The 19,359-nt window shown below is 39.3% G+C and overlaps 1 protein-coding gene across 1 annotated transcript in view; it reads left to right on the plus strand.

Annotated features, from left to right (window-relative positions):
- Positions 1–14,062, plus strand: part of KCNK5 (potassium two pore domain channel subfamily K member 5) — a 35,084-nt gene extending 21,022 nt beyond the window's left edge. Inside the window, exons 2-5 of the mRNA XM_071428306.1 lie at positions 5,135–5,246; positions 6,645–6,811; positions 7,911–8,079; positions 8,897–14,062. Coding sequence (XP_071284407.1) covers positions 5,135–5,246; positions 6,645–6,811; positions 7,911–8,079; positions 8,897–9,711 — 1,263 coding nt within the window. The 3' untranslated portion in view covers positions 9,712–14,062. The remainder of the gene's footprint in view (positions 1–5,134; positions 5,247–6,644; positions 6,812–7,910; positions 8,080–8,896) is intronic.
- Positions 14,063–19,359: the final 5,297 nt, after the last annotated feature.

Raw genomic sequence — 19,359 nt, forward strand, 5'->3', positions numbered from 1 at the left:
ATGTGAATTCTCCCGGCTTTCTGCAGCTCTGCCACGTTGTGTCTCTGGCCACCAAAGTAAGCAGCGTGGCACAGCAAGATTTTCTTAGCAGTACTGCATCTGTCTTTGAGGTTGGGAAGAGAGGTGAAAGAATATATAGGTTAATATGAAGTCTTTGAAGAACTCAAACAGGAATTTCTAATAAAACATTACTTGTGTATACCTCATATATCTAGACATGAAAAGTAATTGGGAGAAAGAGTTTTTTATTCATTGGTAAAATCATTAGTTGCATAGTTGGCTTCACTTTTCCCTTCCTTACCCAAAACCCAAGCTGCCAAGGTATTCCAGAGAGGAAAATATTTCCTCTGATGGACAGTATCTTCCGTTCAGTTGGGGCACACTGGGGGTGCAGAGTGAAAACCAATCACCTTCAATATCTACCTTGTTTGTTTGTTGTTTTGTCTTTCTCCAGTGACTGTAACTCAAAACAATAAATTATGGTGTTTAGTATTACATTAGATATATATTTGTTGTTTAACAACTAAATACAGAAACTTACTCAGTAGTTGAGCTATGACAGCTGTAAGCCAGGATTAGTATATTCTAGTTTGACTGTGATCTTACAAGTTGATCTAGCTATAAAGTACTTACAAAATTCAGACTGTGCCTGTGAAATAGCTTCTGCTGCTTTTAATGTGTAAGCAGACATCAAAGTGCAATATGCCAACAGGACAGGAAACTTCCCCCTGTGGCCGCTGTGCTGCCTGTCTGCATAATGAGTTTGAGGATGCTGTCCTGTCAATTTAGCTGTGACCACCCACAGGCCTTTTTCCTTCAAAAGGGTTACTGGCTGAGAGGGTTTCTTTTCTCTTTATATACATGTAGTCAGTCCTGTGACAATATTATCCAGGTCAGCAGAACTTTGTAATGTATACCTGACCTGGGAGTCTTAACACGTGACTCAGGTTTTTTATTATTGGAAACATATCCATTAACAATTAAATATGTTTTTATTGCATCTAAAAATAAGATTATTATAAACAGCTGACTGCTACTGTAACTTTATAGCTGGAGCCAGAAAACCTAAATCACTGTAAAACCCATGTGGGACAAGTAAAAGGGTGTGCAATTTGCATGGCATGGATTTTAACTGTTTATGTAGTTTTAAAGTCACTACGAATTCCATTAGGCTTTTTGTTCATACAGTTGCTTGTACCACTTCACCTATCTGTTTAGCCCTGCTGCTGCTGGATTTGGTTAAAAACTGAAATCTGGTTAAAGATGAACAGCAGTATACTGTTCATCTGATAGTTTAAATTTAAAATATATTACCCTGGACAATTTTATTGTGATTGGCTAATTGTCAGTATTATACGTACCTCTGATTAGATAACTACCGCACTTCTCTGGTTTCTTCAAATTGTATAAAAGATTTAGATGTCAGTGTGAAAAAAGATTGCTGTTAAAGCTTTTTTATTTCTTGTAGGAAAGTCTCTACTTGGTAGATTCTAAATTCAGTGTTTTTCAGTGCACTAAATCTTTACATCCTTGATAAAACAACTTGAGAAAGAAGCAAAATTACTCCTATGTTGTTTTGGAGTCAGAAGTGAGGACAAAGCCTAGGAGTCCTCAAAGGATGCATCAGTTCTTGCTTTAATGGGTTCAGCTTTCAGAAGCTGTGATTGTCCATTACATTGTAATATTCTTGGGAGTAGAATGAAAGCCATTGGGTCTAATTTCAGGCTTAATAGTTCAATTACATCTCCTTTCTTGTGGAAAAATAGCATTTCAAAAGACAATTGTTCATACCACTGGGAGAACCTTAAAGCTGCCATTAGACCTGTAAGTGAGATCCCCAGGGAATGCTTTGAATAATAACACAGGAGGCTTTAGCCTCTTCAAAAGAGACCTGACTCTGAGCAATATTTGGCTGTTCTTCCTCTATGTAATAGGGTGCCTGTGGGGCAGGATCTGTTGCTTTAGTTCATATATAGTCAGTTTATTGTCTTCTGTCTTCAGTCTGGTGTATCTGTCTATCTGGCCACAAGTACCCCAGAAGTCCTTTTTTCTTCACATTGCTTATTGTCATCAGACCCAACTGTTCCTTACTAGAGTCTCTTAAGACTTAGAGTAAAATCAGTAATGGTGTGTGACCTATATGGGCCAAGATCTCTTCTTGCTATTTTAAAATCTGTTTTGAGAACTTTCCAGCCCTACTCTTACTCATATGGGGGAAATTCAAGTGGCAGGTGCCTAAAACAGTCCTGCCTTTATCAGTATGAACTTTCTTAAGGTGAGACCTAAGACGATGTATAAATTATAATTAGTTATTTTCAGCTTTTGCATTTGGGCATACTTGAAAAAGTATATTAAAATTACATCTTTCAAGATACTAACACTTGCACCATCTACCCTCTTCTTCCTCTTCTTCCTTGCCTTGATTTTTACAATCCAAAGACTTTTTGGTGGAAGTTTTCTGTAGTTTAGGAAATCAAGCACAGCCAACCTGGGGCATTCTATATCCTTGCATATAAACAAAGTCACCTCTGACATTTTAGCCTAACAGATTTGCCAAGCAAAAAACCACAACCATGTTTGCTGTTCAGTTGTATAGTGTCCACTCACTTTTTTTTTTTTCTTTTTTTTTAGCCAGAATCTTTAATTATTTCAGTATGGGCAAAAGTTAAGCTGCTTGGAAAGCAGCTACATATTTCCCACAGCACCAAAGCTATATAAGCATGTTTTGTGACTGTCTTTGTTCCTGCAGCTGGGATGCATATAGTACATTCAGACTTATTGCAGGCATAAAGTAACTTAGAAGACTGGACTGTAGATCTTAGGTAATTATGTGCTAATAGCCAATAGCTGTGTGCAAATAGGGATAGGAAAAGGGTGTCAGCTGTATCTGGAGAATTATCTCTGGTTCACCATACCAAGGGTTCATATAGCTTGTAGAACTGGCCATCTCCCCCAGCATGTTAGCTGCCTGGCTGCAAAGGGCAGCTGTGTGCCACAGCTTTTTCCAGCAGCTGTGTCCAGCAGCTTCTTCCCCTCAGATCTGGGACCTCTTTAGACCTCCAGACCTCAAATCCTGGCAGGTCTTGACATAATTGTATGTACTGGGAAACTGAGCTCATGAGGTCAGGCCAAGGTGGATTAATGCAATGAGATAATGGGAGTGGATAGTTCACTGGGTCTCTTGGAGAGCACTTGTTTTGTGAGGAAACAACTACTAAAAAATATCCAAGTCTGATTATGGAATGGAGAATGAATGGAAAACTGGCGCTTAGTGTAATATTTTACACTGGAAGAAGGCATGGCAATGGAAGAAGGAATGGCAATGGAAGAAGTCAGGGCATCTTTTCAAGAATAATAGATAATAGATTGTGTTTTTCACAAATCACAGGTGATGTGGATGTCCTTTGGGACTTTCAGGAAGTTCCTCTGCAGACCATGGCAGAAATGAGTGATTGCTTTCTTCTCAGATGAGCTCTTGTGACCCATTTATTTTTTTGGAAGAGGGTTTGTGTGTTTTACTTGCCTGCCCTTAACCTGCCTGTTTTAGGGCTGCTTCTCATTTGTACACCACTTTCTCATGATAAATGAGTGCCTTGGTGAGAACTCTGTCCCTTTTCTATCCAGAGCCTGCAGGCTATGGGAAGATACTGCATCCAGTTGTACACACACTTTGGGTTTACCAGGAGGAAAAAAACAAAAAGAGTTCTTTACCTTCATTCGCTTTCAGTGCTTTTCCTTTTATCTTCTGGAACAGCCTGGAACAACACACGGCAGTGTGTTGAAAGTGCATTTTTAATTAAATTATGTGCATCTTGTATATGTACAATACATTCATTTGAGGGCATTTTTATTACAGTAGGAGGGTGGTGATATGTAATAAATCTCAAGAATAATTAAAACCTGTGTTAACTTGTGTATGTTTTCAGTAGTCATTGAACTTTGTGTTGAGTCTCTGCTTGGTCCAAGATCAGATCTTAATCAAATAGAAAGGAAGGAAAGGGTGATGGGAGAAGGAAGAGTTGGTTGTTACTTTAAAAGTTGTTGCTAGTTTAAGATAAACATCACCTGTCATGTTTATTTCTAAAAAAAATTTCTAAAGTATTTTGCTTCCAGTTTTTAAGATATTTAGCTGCAGGTAGTTTCTATGTTCATCACTTATTGAGAGAGAAATACAGACAGTGGGTAACATTATAAATCAATATCTGGAAATATCTTCACCTTTTCTGTCTACTGATGTAGCCTCAGAGTTTTGTTCAGTGTTTACACTGAAGGGAAAAAAGCAGAGTAACGTGGTAAGGCTTTAACTGCATCATGATGCTACAGGGCAAACATTTAAATAACTTGGGATTTCCCAGAGGGAATATGGTATATCTGTTTGGTTTTCTCCTTTTACTTTGGGGAGGTAGAAATGCACTCCAGAATCAGCAAGATGCATGGTTTTGATCTGAAACTTGCACTTTTGCACTGAATAAAAATAAGTGCTTTGCATTTGTCACAGCTACCAGATTCCAGCGTGGGAGAACAAAAGGGCCTGATTCAGGGGCAATGATTGGAATCCTGCTGCATGAAATGCTTTGAAAAAAATGTTAATTCTCTGTCTTTGAAAATTACAGTTTTACCATTTGCTTGTAGATTATTTCAGTTTGGTAGAAACAGCAGGTGAATTAACATGAATCACATGAGCTTTGCCAAGGATTCTATGCCATTCATACCCAAGTCAAGCTGAGGCATGTAACAGTGTTTTGAAATGAATAGTAGTTCTGAAGATGTCCCTAATATTAAACCAAATTCAAGATCTGCACTGGAGGTTAAATGCTAGTTCAGTTTGCAGGAGTGTTGTTTGCTCTCGGGAAGACATCCATTTAGTTTAAACTTGCAAGTCCAGTAAAAGTTTATCTAATTGAAACTCCCAATTGAAATGTCACAGCACCTGCATTAGATTTTCTTATGTGAAGAAAGTTTTTAGTATTTCATAAAATTATTTTTAGTGAATCTACTGGGCCAGCCTTCACAAAAAACTCAAGAGATTATTTTGAAAGTACGAGCTTAGGGGGAAAACCTGAGAGGGACAGACACATTTCTTTTTTCAGGCTGCCAGGATTTTACAAGATTGATTGTTACTTTTTCCTTACAGATTGTGTCAGATGCTGCTGGACAGGGGGTTGCCATCACTGGGAACAATACTTTTAACAACTGGAATTGGCCCAATGCTGTGATCTTTGCTGCTACTGTGATCACAACAATCGGTAAATATTTACTATGTCAGCCTTCCTATCTGTAGTTTTCTGTAGGCTCCCATTTCTGTGTCAAGGTAGCCACCGAATAAAGTCCCCTGGCTGGAGCTGCCTAAAGTGTGTGTTCACCTGCAGATTCATGGAGGAAAAAACCAAGGGTTTTGGCACCCTCTCCATGTGTGTACAGAAGAGAGAAGTGTGCCTTTCCAATAAGTAATGGACTAAAGGTGCTGTTGGGGTTGGTTGGTGTCATTCCAGTTCCAGTGATTTATGCACTTAAATTTCCAAATCATAAAATTCCAAAACAAAAGCGTAACAAGGCATTCCATTAAATGAATACCTAAAGCAAGTGCATATGAGGTTTTTAGATTGCTGTCTTGTTACACACACGTTCTCTTGAGCTACTACTAAATTATCAGTGTTGCTGGCTTGCAGAACTAACTATATTTTTTATCCACCTCTTAAAAAAAGATGAAGTAGAGCAACTGTTGCTTTTTAATTATCACTACTGATTTGTCCTTTTAAGATCCTCTGCACTGGAAGACGTCTTTCTCCTGTGATATACAAGTTTTCAGAACTCAACATTATATGCCCTCTGCTTTTGCAGAAAAATCTTTGCTACGTGGTGCTGTTACACGCTTGTTGCACAATTAAAAAAAAAAAAGGGAATGCAAAATAACCAGAGAAGACCGAATGTAGAAGTCTTAATGTTACACCATATGCAGTACTGTGGTTTTCTTTATTATTTAAAATTCACAATACTCAGCTTATAATATAACTTAAGAAAAATGTTTAAGTCAATAACACACCTACATAAGAAGATTCTATCAGAAGTTTAGAATATAGGCTGCTGATTTTAGAGCCTGAATCTGTAATGCCCTCTTGGGTTCTATGACCAGCAAAGAACTAAATTTATTTGAAATATCTTGCACTTACTTGCCTTGCACTTAACTCACAAGCTCTTACCCTGTAAAGGTACCAGGTCACAAGTTAAATGTGTATAGTGTATCTTTCACCTGGGACCTAGCTTCAGGATGAATTTTGAGTTTCACACTGTAAAATTAAACCAGTCAAGTTTTAACAGTGCTGCTTAAGACTGGGATATCACATTAGAAGTTTTGAGATGAGCTTTATTTTCTATTTATCCCATCTTGTCCAGAAAAAGATGCGCAAAATCTAGGGAACACAAAGTGCAGTAATGGGGAATATGTGTTTGTTAGAGTAGAGTAGATTTGGAATGCATCCAGTTTCAGAAGATGGGCAGCTGAAGTAAAGTAAATCCCTTTTAGATGGTGAAGTAAGGAGTGCCCGACACAGTAGGAGCCCACACAGTGTTGTTTTGTGCACAGCTAGAATTGCCTTGAATTCTCTTCAGCCAGAACAGACTGAGGACATGCTTATCTCTTCCAGGTTACGGAAATGTTTCCCCAAAGACACACGCTGGGCGTCTCTTCTGCATATTTTATGGGCTTTTTGGAGTCCCTCTCTGCTTGACGTGGATCAGTGCTCTGGGGAAATTCTTTGGAGGACGTGCCAAGAGGCTGGGCCAGTTTCTGACGAAAAGAGGAGTAAGCCTGGTAAGCCCTTACTTGTTTACCCTTGAACTGTGTAGTTTTGATGCATGAATTAAGCTTGCATTTCATAACTTGCCTGCTTATCTTGTAGTAAATGAACACTTGCACAAATTTTCCAAATGTTGTTGCATTGAAAGAACTAAAAGAGGGATGGGGTTTGATGTGTTAGTTATGCAAGAAGTTTAGCAAAATGAGATCTTATAAAAACCTTTGATACTACATCTTATGTTAAAGGCCTTTAGAACTAATGTGAGGAGGCTCTATTTCACAGACATTTCATTCAAGCTCCTCAGGCCAGGAATGAAAATATGCTGTCCTGCTTGGCTCCCTCCTGCCTGCATGCTAGCACAAATATTTCCTGCTGTGCAGTGAACCTACTGCAAAACAATATTTTGTTCTGAGTTACTGGCTTTTGCTTTTTTGTTTGTGACGTTTTGTTGGTTTTTTTGTGATGATTTGTTTGGGATTCTTTCTCCTGCCTTCCCCACTGCAAGTGAATTCTCAGTTCTAACTCTGCACAGAAATGGGAGGCAATGCAAGGTCATAGTGCCTGGAGGGCACTGGGACTGCTTTAGTTTCAGAATCAGAGCAAGAAATTTCTTGGGTTTGCACCTGAGAAGAAAGTACAGAAAATAATGGTGATAATATGTGTGTATGTGGAGGTTTGTACAGAGGTTGACATGAGTGGCAAAGGGAAGGAAACAGAAATGGGAGAGAAACAACTTAAAATGCTTCTGATCTTCTGTATTGAAACAAGTAAAAGGAAAGTTAGAGGTACTGATGGCTTTTTCGACTAGAGTGCTATGTCCATATCCCCTTCCAATTTATAAAATACTAGGGACTCCTTAAACTCTTCCAAGAGCATGAAAGAAAACTATGAGCAAATAATCCTTTTTGAGCAAATAGTTGCAAGAGTAGGGAGTTCTGCCTAAAGGAAAAAAAAAGTGTGTTTACTTCAGTCACTTTTAGGGACTTTTAATTATGATGGCTAAATTGTTAGCACGAAACAGAAAGACCTGTTACTGTCAGATGATTCTTGGTGCCAGGGGTGGGAAAAAAAAAAAATTGAGATTGTTCCCTGACTTTTGCTTTTTCTTTGCAGAGGAAAGCCCAAATTACATGCACGGCTATATTCATTGTTTGGGGTGTCTTGGTCCATCTGGTTATTCCTCCCTTTGTCTTCATGATGACTGAAGGATGGAATTACATTGAAGGCCTCTATTTCTCATTCATCACTATCACCACCATAGGATTTGGAGATTTTGTTGCTGGTCAGTAATTGCATTTTATGTATTATTTTATTACATGCACAGCATCACAATTCTACTTCCAAACTCTTAATTTGAAAATTTGCTTTCTAAGCTTTTACAGCACATTTTGCAGGATAGAATATTCTGTTAAGGCTGGGTACTGATGCAGTGGACTAGATCTGGCACTTCAGTGTTGGTGTAGACACCTAAGGCCTTTATTGGGTTAATTTTGCAGCCAAGTTCTAGAGTCCATAAGTCCTTCTTGTACCCCATGTCTGTATTTCAGGCAAGGAACTACCCTGCCCACCATGTTAGTTGTGCACCTTTGAATGGGATTCAACACACTAAGCAGGATGTGTAGGCATTGGGCAATGTTTTCTACACCTGCCTAGAACTAGTCAATGGGGAATGCTGAGCATATTCCTCTCTCCTTCTAAACCTCTTCTTTCTCTAAAAGCCACTGCTTTGTTCAGCACTTTGGTCCTCATACCTGGAACTCTGAATCTTTTTCTCAAGGAAGGTACCTATATATGCATACTTCAGTGGCAGGAAGAAGACTGGTAATTTTTAAACAGGAAAATGTTCGCTTTTATATCTTACAAGGAGAGGATAAATATGCTTCATTTTTGTTTGGTTTGTCCAGTGGTGAGAATACGTGTAGCCAAGAAGTGGAAGATCAACTTCTTCTTTCATTTCCCCACTTGCTACCTCTCTGAGTGGTGTTCAAATAACAAGGCTCTTTTAGTGAGGAAGAGAGCAATCCTCAGGGTCACAACTTAAAAGGTTTATCAGCTGTGAGTCTTCTTACAGTAATGTTTTTGTTTTTAATTTCCTGTAGGTGTAAATCCAGATGCAAACTATCATGCGCTTTACAGATATTTTGTGGAGTTATGGATCTATCTGGGACTAGCTTGGCTCTCACTCTTTGTTAACTGGAAGGTCAGTATGTTTGTGGAAGTCCACAAAGCAATCAAGAAACGGAGGAAAAAAAGAAAAGAGTCATTTGAGAACCACCCTCGGCCTAAAAAACCCCTTCAAATGGGTACCTCAAAGGATGTCAACATTTTCAGCTTTCTTTCAAAGAAGGAAGAGACCTACAATGACCTTATAAAGCAAATTGGGAAGAAGGCCCTGAAGACAAGCAATGACAAAATGATTATAGTGGAAAATGCCAAACAAATGAACACCAGTATAGATGTTCAGGTTACTTACACAAAAACAGAGTCATTTGAGTATGATGAGTCTTCCCTGGACATTCAAAATGGTCACGTACTGAGACCCCTCCATGACAAAAATATTGGAGACAGCCCTCTAGAAGGAACCATGTTTGTGAACCAGCTGGACAGGATTAGTGAAGAAGAAGGTGAAGTGTGGGATTCCAGAGACTATCGGCCCTTAATATTTGAGAATGCCAATATAACATTTGTAAATGAAGATGATGATGAAGAGGAAGATATCTCAGATGATGAGGAAACGTCAAAATCCTCTATGGATGATAATCTTGCAGAGGAATCTGAAACTGCAAAAAAATTGGTAAAATTCCCATCCTCTGATGAATCTACCTTTACCAATAATGAGCTAGAACTTTCTGTGCCTTATGAACAACTGATGAATGAATATAATACAGTAAGCAATGTGAAGGCTGCCACGTGAAGTGTGCTGGACAATGGCTTTCTGAAAGGGATCAGTGCATATTGAACATAGAGCAAGGAGAAAAGTATGTTTGCAGCTTCTCCTGTCTCCTTGAAAACAGAAGCAAGTCCCAAACTAAGAAACTCCAATCTCCTTTTCCCATCCTAAGTTGGCTTCTGAGCCTGTCAGCTTTGCTTTTCTGAAAGACTTGTAAAATAACAGTTGAATTTGGAGTCCCACTCCTTTAGATTTTATGGTTCTTGAACAAAATAGAAAAGACTAGTTAATACACTGGATCTGCTCTGAGTTCATGCATTTCATTGAGGAAATAGTTTGGGATTGTAACTATACTGTTGCAAGACTGTTTTGGGCATCAAATACGTTCGGTTACTCCATTAGCCTTTCACCTCTGAAAACCTGGATTTGAATCCGGCATTTATCACAAATGAGATCAAGGGGGTTGCTCATTGTTAAGTTGTTACTGCCAAAAATATGGCGCTGTACTTAAAGAGAAATTTTGGATGGAATGCCAGGGCACACAGATCTGAGCTGAGCTGTGCTGCTAGACTGAGAAGGAAGCTCTGAAACACCTCCGTAGAATACGTCAGTGCTTGTCAAATTATAGTGAATTCTAATTTCATAAATAAAATATTAAAATTAAGAGTTCCAAAGGAATGGATCGAGAAGGAGCCCTCTAACAAGGAAGAATCCGGGATGAAGCTCACCAGTTGGGCTGCTAAGCTGCATATCAGCCCCAGAACTGTCAAAGAGTAAAGTGACTGGAAGACTTACTGATCAAAGCATGTATGGGCACAAGCAGGATGCAATGAACATTTTTAGTGTTGAAAGTGTCCTTCCACTGTCCATTTCCTAAAGGAAATACTTGAATGAACCGTATACAATATCTGTGTACAGGTGAAGTTTTATTGACACTGTTCTTCTTAGGAAAAAATCACCTTGGGAAGCACAGATATTCTCCAAATGCCCTAATGCCTGTCAGAAGGGACCTGTAGCACTGCTGCGGATCTGGGCAGTGTGTTAGTCAGTATTGTTGTTTGATGTTCCTCCCTGCCTTGGTACTTCAGACATGACTTGAATGGGAGATGATTTTTGAAACAGTTGATTACACTTCATATATTGTTTTGTTTTGTTTTTAGAGTTTGACCTATGTGCATATACAATGGTTATTCTATCTCACTCGATAGAAGTTTGGGCAATATCAAACCTTGCGCAAACTGAGATGTGATCAAATGACTTCAGGCCATAAGGCACTTTTTTTTAGAAGGAACTTTGGCTCTAAGCTTCTGAAAGTATTATCTTTTGACTTGGAGATGGGCTACTCACTAGAAGGAAGCATGTCTGTTCATAGCATGTATGCCCAAATTGTTTTGGCTACAAAGAAATTTTACCATGGTTTTCTTTTTCTTTTTCTATGTCTGTGCATTAACCCTGACAACTCTTTCACATGAGGCTCTTGATTATATGCTGGCAAGAGGTATTGACTTCAGTTTTATCCAATACACATGGAACAGAAGATAGCCAAGACCTTTAAACCTTAACATGCCAGGTTCTGCTGATCTGTTTGGTTTTAGAGTATTTAAGCCATTCTGATATGTCCGAAAGTTTCTAAAGTTCAGTGAACAGTTAAAAGCTGTCCCAGTCTCATTTTCAGTGTAATGCTGGCAGACTCACTAGCTCTGTAACACTAGCTCTGTTCCTTTTGGAACTTTGCAATGCTAATCTTAAATTACTGGCTATTTCTGATAACTACAAATATCAAGGCTGCAGCTTCAGTTGCTGGCCTGTCCCACAGAAGAAGGAGGATACATGGGGAGCTAGCCTTTAGATGGGAAATTTTGAAGTTATCTACTGTGAAACAAGGGACTGTCTTTACTATTCTGTTTCTTTCCTACAATTTTCCACATATATGACATTTTTTCAAATAGAATGTGAACACAATGGCCAAATTGTGGCCAACTCGTGTCCACCTGTCATACTAAACAACTGTGTAGTCAACATGATTTGATTTGTATTTAATCTGCAATTTATGGTAGTATTGTTGAAGAGAGATTCTCATTTGTAATCAAATTTTATTATATTTATGCTATTTGGAGCAGGGCTGGCTGGATGACTTTGACTTATATCTTACAGGAAAGAAGGAGAGGCCATATCAAGATGATTCTTATTTACTTCTAGTAAGATACCTTAATCTCCACTCTTCTAAAATTAGTCCAAGCCCTTCAAGTTTTTGAATCTGAAGGGCTGTGGTTGACAGCTGTACTTAATAACTGTAAGAAATGTTAGGTAGGATTATGTGCAAATGCGCAGGATGCTTGTGTAGTCAGTCTAGCCTTCTCTTTTTTTTTTAAATATTTTTTGTTTAAAAAAGTCCACACTAAGTTAAAATAAAATGAGAAAGCACTCCGTATATTTTTTGTTGTCCTCCAACTTGTCTTCCATTATTGATGCAAAGATCAAAGTTTTAGTAACAGTTAGAGAGCTACAGGACAAGGAGCAGAGAAAAGACTTTCAGCAAGTGCGTGAAATGGAGAAGCATAGTCCAATTTTCATTTAAAAAACAAGAAAAAAAAAAAAAGAAAAAATTCTCTTTAATACTGAAATAATACAACCCAGACACTTGGCTGGGCTGCTTTGATTGGGAGGGGATGTTGCACACTGGAACCCAGACTCTGTTCTGCGTAGCAAAGTGCACTTGTATGCCAGAGCTGAGAATAGATGGGATCTGTTTCATATTATCAAGCTAGATGTGGCTCTCTGGCCTTTCCCAGTGTAGTCAGCATAGACTATAAGTCTGCATAATAAGTATCATGGGATTTAAAGTAATAGTTTAAATTTATTAAAACAAAGTACAATATTCCCTGTTTTTCGGGGAAACATGATCACACCTCACAAAACTGTTCTCAAGATATCCCACCATGTGCCTTAATGTAATCTTAACACTGGGTAAAAATTCCTCTTTACACAGGGGCCAACAGAATTGGTCTCGTTAAGCCCTACATGTTTCAGAGTTTTGGAGGGGTTTAGTTGTGCATAGCTTTCATAATGGCTCTCTCCAAAAAGCTGAACCATTCCCAGGGCTTTTAAAATTATGGTGCCATCTCAGAAGTGCCGAAGAGCTAAACAGGACAGCTTTTTGCCTGCCTGTCTTCCACATCTTGAGAAAAGAAGCTGCCTGAGGGATCTAAACTAGTATCTTTCTGCCTTCAGATTTACATGTAATTACTTAGAGGGGTGTCCAGGCTGGATTTTGTTCTATTCAGCTCCAAAAGTGTCTCTGAGTGAATTCCCCAATGCTACCTGGTTATGTCTTGTAGTTATTTCAATTGTTTGATCAATCTGGAAACATTTTCTTTGGATACCTATTGATTTCATTTGGCTAACTAATAATGTTAGCAGTTTTCTTAAAGCTGTGGAGTTGGTTTTATAGGTGAGACAGATCTCTTCCTGGAAAGAGAGGAAAGGGGGATATTTAAGGAAGGAAAAAAGCTTAAAAGCATGTATAAGGAAGGGATAGAATAGCAGTGAAAACTCTTCTTTCTAGCTGTTGCCTACAAGTAGATTTTATTTCCAATCACATCATGTGATGGATAGATTCACTTATTAATTTTGCCAAAATGAGCCAGTACTTTCACTTTTACTCTTTTTTCAAAAATTAAATCCTGAAATGTGACAATGGAAGTCTGTTCCTACAAAAGGCCTTTTAAGTCCTATAAGACTACGTTACCCCATTCTTCATGACATCATTGTGATGCTTCTTGGGTTTGTACTGCATTCCTGAAGCCTGTTTTTACCAGAAGGGCATCACTTTCAGATACCTGTCTCACATCAGGCAGCCTGACACATCTGATACACTGGTACGAAGTCACTGAGGAAATACGAAATCAGAGTGTTCAATTTTTCTGAACTAATGATTCGTGAATCTGTTGCTGGCAATGGATATCACAAAGCACGCAGAATGAAAACCAGACTGATAACAGATCCATGGTGACACAGCTGTATGTGTGAAGATTTTATTTTTCCTCCAGTTGATCTGGGAGAGTGTGCAGAGACAGATGAGGAGAGCAAAAAGCAATATGTCTGTTGACTAAACAAAAGAACTTTGTAGACATGTAATTTTTGTGCCTCATGGGATTCATTCCATTTGTGATGGATTTAACTTTTAAAAATTAGCTTGTCTTTCATATGGCTTTTGACATTTGTGCAGTTCTGACTCTTTATCACTCCATAATATGCCTGTCTGTCTGTTCTTTGTTGCTGATTGTCACTGGAATCACACTGTATGTAAATATTTGTTAAGTCTTTGTAAAATGTAATTTATTTTAATATTTTGCAATAAAAAATTTACAATTTATCCTCTCTGTCATGAGAAGAATGGCAATCAATATTTCTTTTTACAACTACCTACACTTGTAATGCACCTTACAGATGAGACTGGTCCTGGCCCAAAGAGCTGGAAGGTAAAGAGCCAAAAAAGCAAGCTGTTTTATGCAAGCAGATGCCTTAACTTGTACAGGGTATTGATGACTTCAGTTCAACGGCATCTGGTCTTCAATTAGATACAGCATAGCAAAGTATTATTCAATGTGGATTTTGGACAGCTGTTGAAAAATAAACTGGAGTTTATTTTAAGGGCTGTGTTTTATCAGTGGGCTGCTTTTAAAGAAGATGCACAGAGATGGGAAATGTTAGAATTAATCAGTACTGTGATAAAATAAAATGGACATTTATGACTGGTATCTGAATCTCATGCCAGAGCTATTAAAATATCTGAGTAGCTGTTTATGAATTTTCGCAATTTTTCTAGTAGCAGTGCTCACCATTTTTCAGGCTAGAACTATTTGCAGTCCTTCAGCTCCAGCAGTTTCCTTGGCAACATGCTAGAAAATAGCTAACTACCTGCCTTAATGGGCAGCAAAGTGTGACTTGGTGATACCTATGGTAGAGATGGAGCCACCTGAAGAAATTGGGACAACCTCCGCCTGAGAGGGCAGAGACTGAACCTTGGCTTTTAGGCAAATAAGTGGAATTGCTGAAGCACAAGCTAGGAAAGTTGGGAGATGCATGGGCATGGCAGTGAAGGGTGGATGCTATAGGATTTGAGTGAGGGTAGCCAATCTCTGCTTTTCCTCCAGCCACACAACAGGAGCAGTGAAGGAAGAAGTGCCTGATTGGTGACTGATGACAAAAACAGCCAAAGAGGAAGGTGGCAGCTCCTCATGGAGCCCAGGGCAGCACATAGCATGGAGTCTGGAAAGCACCCAGTAATATTTCTGTCAGCTCCCAGCAGGTTGGAGACTATTGTTCACCTTCTGCCCTCGGAATTTTAGTAGTGTCATTAATTTATTGAGGGGAGGGTGGCAAGAAGTAGGAAAACAGGACAAACCTGTATCTGTTACACGCCTGTTCTAATGGTCCATGCCTGGCTGCAGGTTCTCTGAACACAATAGCTTAATAGATAGATAAAATCACAGAGCAGCTGACACTTCAAAAGCCTGAAATGTTTTCACTGAATGTGTATGGTAGGCCTTTACCAGTGCCTGGTGCAATATGAAACCAGCAACCTGCAGCTCATGGGCACAGAGAACTCAAACCTTTATTTCTGAGAGATGAAGACAATAAGAAATCAGGATGAGTTGAAGTTCAGGACCATTTTAAACTGGGAAATATTACTCCATTCAGGGCAATTTCCTGTAGCTGTCTCAACTCTTATGCAAGGAGGTGGTGGAGCTCTGTTACCTATAGTTTAAAGAGGAAGGGTTTTCTTTTTAAATTCATGACTTGTACCTTGTGTCTGTCAGCAAGGGTTGGCTGGTTTTTGGTGTTTTTTTGGTTGGTTGATTTTTACTTTTTTTTTTTTTTAATACACTTTTAGCCTCAATCTGCCCTTGGTAAGATAACTAATACTGTGATATATAAGAATAAAAGTATAAGAATAAAAGGTTGTGCTGAGTACAACATTCCTTAGATTTTTAGTTCTTTTTGTTTCTTGGAGAATTCCCTTGCCCAGATTGGGCCTCCTCCACATACCCTGCCTGGCTTTACTGCCTGATTCTGGGCTGTGGCTTCATCCCTGAGGAAAAGGGGGAAGTGATGGGTGAATGGGAGTAAACCCAGCCCTGACCAGAGTCACCTATCTCACTGAGAGCAAAGCCATGGCATTGCCTCCTCCTGGCAGGCCCTTAGCTCTCCACTCAGACTTGTTCAGCACCAGGTCTTGTGCAGCTTGGGGTACTTGAAGGGGTTGGTGAGGGATATTCACTTTATTTTGGGCAAATACCTGCTTTTGCATGCAGCTGATGCAACTCTGCTGACTCGTGGCATGAGGGCAAAGACTCAGGGAAAAAGGGGTGCAAAACTGCCCTTTACTGCCTTGATTTTATTCCCAGCTCCCAAGGAAACAGACTCATAAGGGGTTGGGGTTTTGTGGGCAAGAGGTGTGTAAGCAGGTGTTGTGCATCCTGGGGTGAACAAAGCAGCAGCCAGTGGTTATCTTGGACTACACAGCCAGCCCAGCACAGGGAGTGGTACCACGACTGACAGGAGCATAGAGGTCCAAAACAGAACACTCACAAATACTCATCTAACTGACCAAGGGAATTTGCTGTTTCACACCAGCATGGCTTCTCTGGAAAGGGAGTGTTAATGTGGACTGCGATGCCGGAAGCTTTATCCTGCACAGAGGCTCCCTGAAAGCCAGGTATCATGTTGTACTTGGGAGGGCTTCCTCTGAAAGCCAAGATTCCAAGCCAGAACTCCTTCTGGTTAATAAAAAAATGAGTAAATATATGAAAAATATATTAACATATGAGAAATATTCTGATTATCATTTTTGATTTTACAAGTTAATCTGAAAAAACTGTGAAGTCAAATAGTTTTGGTTTTCTGTTTTCAGGATATTTTTTATGGGATGCCAAAATTTCTCTCCATCTTGTCACTCTGTGCTGCTCGTAGGAAAGAGCAGAAGAGTGATAACTCACTCTTCATATTTTGGTGGTTATGTTGTTTCCTACATGGAGAAAGCTGTAGAAAATATACCCTGTCTCCTCTTTTCTCCTTACTGGGGTGGGGCTGCGAAAGACAAAAAAAGAGGAAAAAAGAAATTGAAAATATGAATTCTGAAAAATTGAAAATCTCTGAAACTATGCATTTCTCCTCTGTGAGGAGGTTAAACCACAAAATATCTTAAGTACAATCAGGGTTTTTTCCTATAGAATTTTTCAAATTCTTTGAAATTTCCCATGCTATCTTTTAATAACATTCTTTTGGCCACTCTCCTATATATGCTAAACAAAAGCACTCATGTTTTCAAATTACTTCTATGCATTGTTAATTCAGGTAAAGTGTAAATCCTTTGACACACTTTTAGTCTTATTTGATGTAAAAGTATAGTGTGGCACCATAATATGCCTGTAATTGTAAGGAAATTAATGCACTCAGTATGAATGACCAAGAGCAAAAAATTCCTGTTTAAGGCCTGTCAACAGCTTTGCAGTGTTCTGTGGACTTTTGGCTTTGGACACTTGTTGATCACATTTCTGTTTATCTAGCTGAGCTTTTGGGTGTACGAGGAAGTATCCTAATTTCTAATGCCGCTAAGATCAGAGACAAAAATCCTCTTCTGTGCTGATTTGTGGGCTGGGCGCTATCCATACTGATCAAAATAAACTCTGCAGAGGAGCACTTGTTCCTACACACTCCTGGTTGCTGGGCAGAACTGCAAAATATGTGCACACCAATGTGAAATAAATCTGTGTTCACATTGAAATAGAAGTCACAAGCTTCTGAAGCTGAAGTGTGTTTATTCATAAAGCTCTGTTGTCCCTCTCTGGCAACCTTCATATTTGTGGCTTATGGGTTTTTGGCAGATAGCAAAAAGTAAATGAACAAATTAACACTTCAGATGCAGACAATCTCTATTGATATACTCTATTCCTCTCATCCTGGGGCTTTTGCCAGCTCATCTCTGGCACAGCTGGAAAGGAAGGAAAAATAGTAAGCTAATTGGCCTGCTTTTTAATTGCTGATTAGAATGGGAAATTAATACAAAAGCTGGAGTAAGCAACACACCTTGGACACCTGAGGGGGACACTGAACTCTTTGGCTGTTTTTGTGGCTGTTAGTTTTTAATAAATGGTAGAAAATTGGCTGCTTAAAATGAGAAAGGCTTGCAAGGATGGCTTTCTTTCATGCAATGAAGAAGACTCAAATTTTAAGGTTTTTTTCTGTGCTACTTATCTTCAGAAAGTAAAATTCACTGATGTAAATTGTGAGACTAGACTCTGAGATATATGATAGAGATCAGCTGAAGGCAAGTAGATAAAGAAAATACCTGCTTTTAAAATTTAACCTTCAAGTTATCTGTAGTTCTGTGGTGTAAGTTCTCTATCCTTCAGAAATTGAGAGAGCCTGACATTTAGCCCCAGCTCTGGTAATCCCAGCGTGTCAGTCAGGCAAAGTTAAAGGGATGGGGTGTTGAATTAAGAAATTATCTTTTTTAGGGCAAGATATAAAATTTGTATCAAGTACAGGAAGAAATCAGAACTACAGTAGCTGAGGAATCTGTTAACTGCTCTAAAACACCAAGAAATTAGTTTTCTGGCAAATAATTTCAAGCAGTTTTCTGAATATGTTGTCTGGCCAAGTCTCTGGGGGAGTTTATGATGTTTGTCAGTAGATGCAAAGTATAATCTTATGGAGGCTTAACAGCTGAAAGGTGCAAAATCTGCAGGAAAGAGCTGGCAGCCTTTTAAAATGTGTAGGTTTGAGACAGTCTTCTTTCAAAGAATTCAAGGAGAATAAGAAAAAAAAAAAGTGGAGATGGATTGTAGCTCTAACTGGCTCTTATTTAAAAGCTTCTGCCTCCAGATATTACTGTGCCTTCAAGTGCTGTGTGGTTTTGGAAATACATGGGATAAACTCTTAGCACAGAGAGGGAGGAAGAGACTTTGGGCTTGTCAGAGTCAATTTACTGTAAAATGACCATTCTTGAAAGTAATATCAACAAGACTCAGGGTGGGGAGAACTGTGGTTTCAAACACACATTCTAGTCAGACCTATGCAGTAATGACCCAACCAATTTTTTAAGGAAGGATGCCACTTCCAACCCTTTGGTCTCCATCTTCTGGTTCCCAATGCTTGTCTTCTTGCTTATATGTCCTAATTTCCCCTTCCCTCAGCTGTGTTGCATCTGTCCCATGCCCGCTAGGAGCACCACGGCTGCCTGCAGGCAGGGCACAGCAGCCTCCTGGCATTTGAGGCAGGGCACAGCAGCCTCTTGGCACTTTAGGCTAATATCCAGAAGGCAGACTTGGCTTCTCCCCTCAAACAACATCAGTCTGAACTGCTTCAGCTACAGGAGGCAGCTACTGAACAAACAAGGCACCCAGCTGAGCGCTCATGGCTTCCTTCAGTGAAAAGGTCAAGCTTTTGCACACTTTCAGACATGCTATTTTTATCTGCTGGGGATTAGGATTTGCATGGATGTAGTTCAGTAAGAGGCAAGGGTAGAATTTCTCTAGGGGGCATTGAACGGGCTGGGCAAGCCTATTGAAATACAGGGATTTGTTAGTGAGGCTCCAGTTCAAAACAGGTTTTGAAAGAGGCTGTGCCTATTGTGAATTTTAGTTGCACCTTTTCTACCTGCATGTT

The sequence above is a fragment of the Agelaius tricolor genome, unplaced genomic scaffold (assembly GCF_023055355.1).
Source record: "Agelaius tricolor isolate 1412-34295 unplaced genomic scaffold, bAgeTri1.0.p SCAF_1, whole genome shotgun sequence".
In the NCBI taxonomy this organism is placed as follows: domain Eukaryota; kingdom Metazoa; phylum Chordata; class Aves; order Passeriformes; family Icteridae; genus Agelaius; species Agelaius tricolor.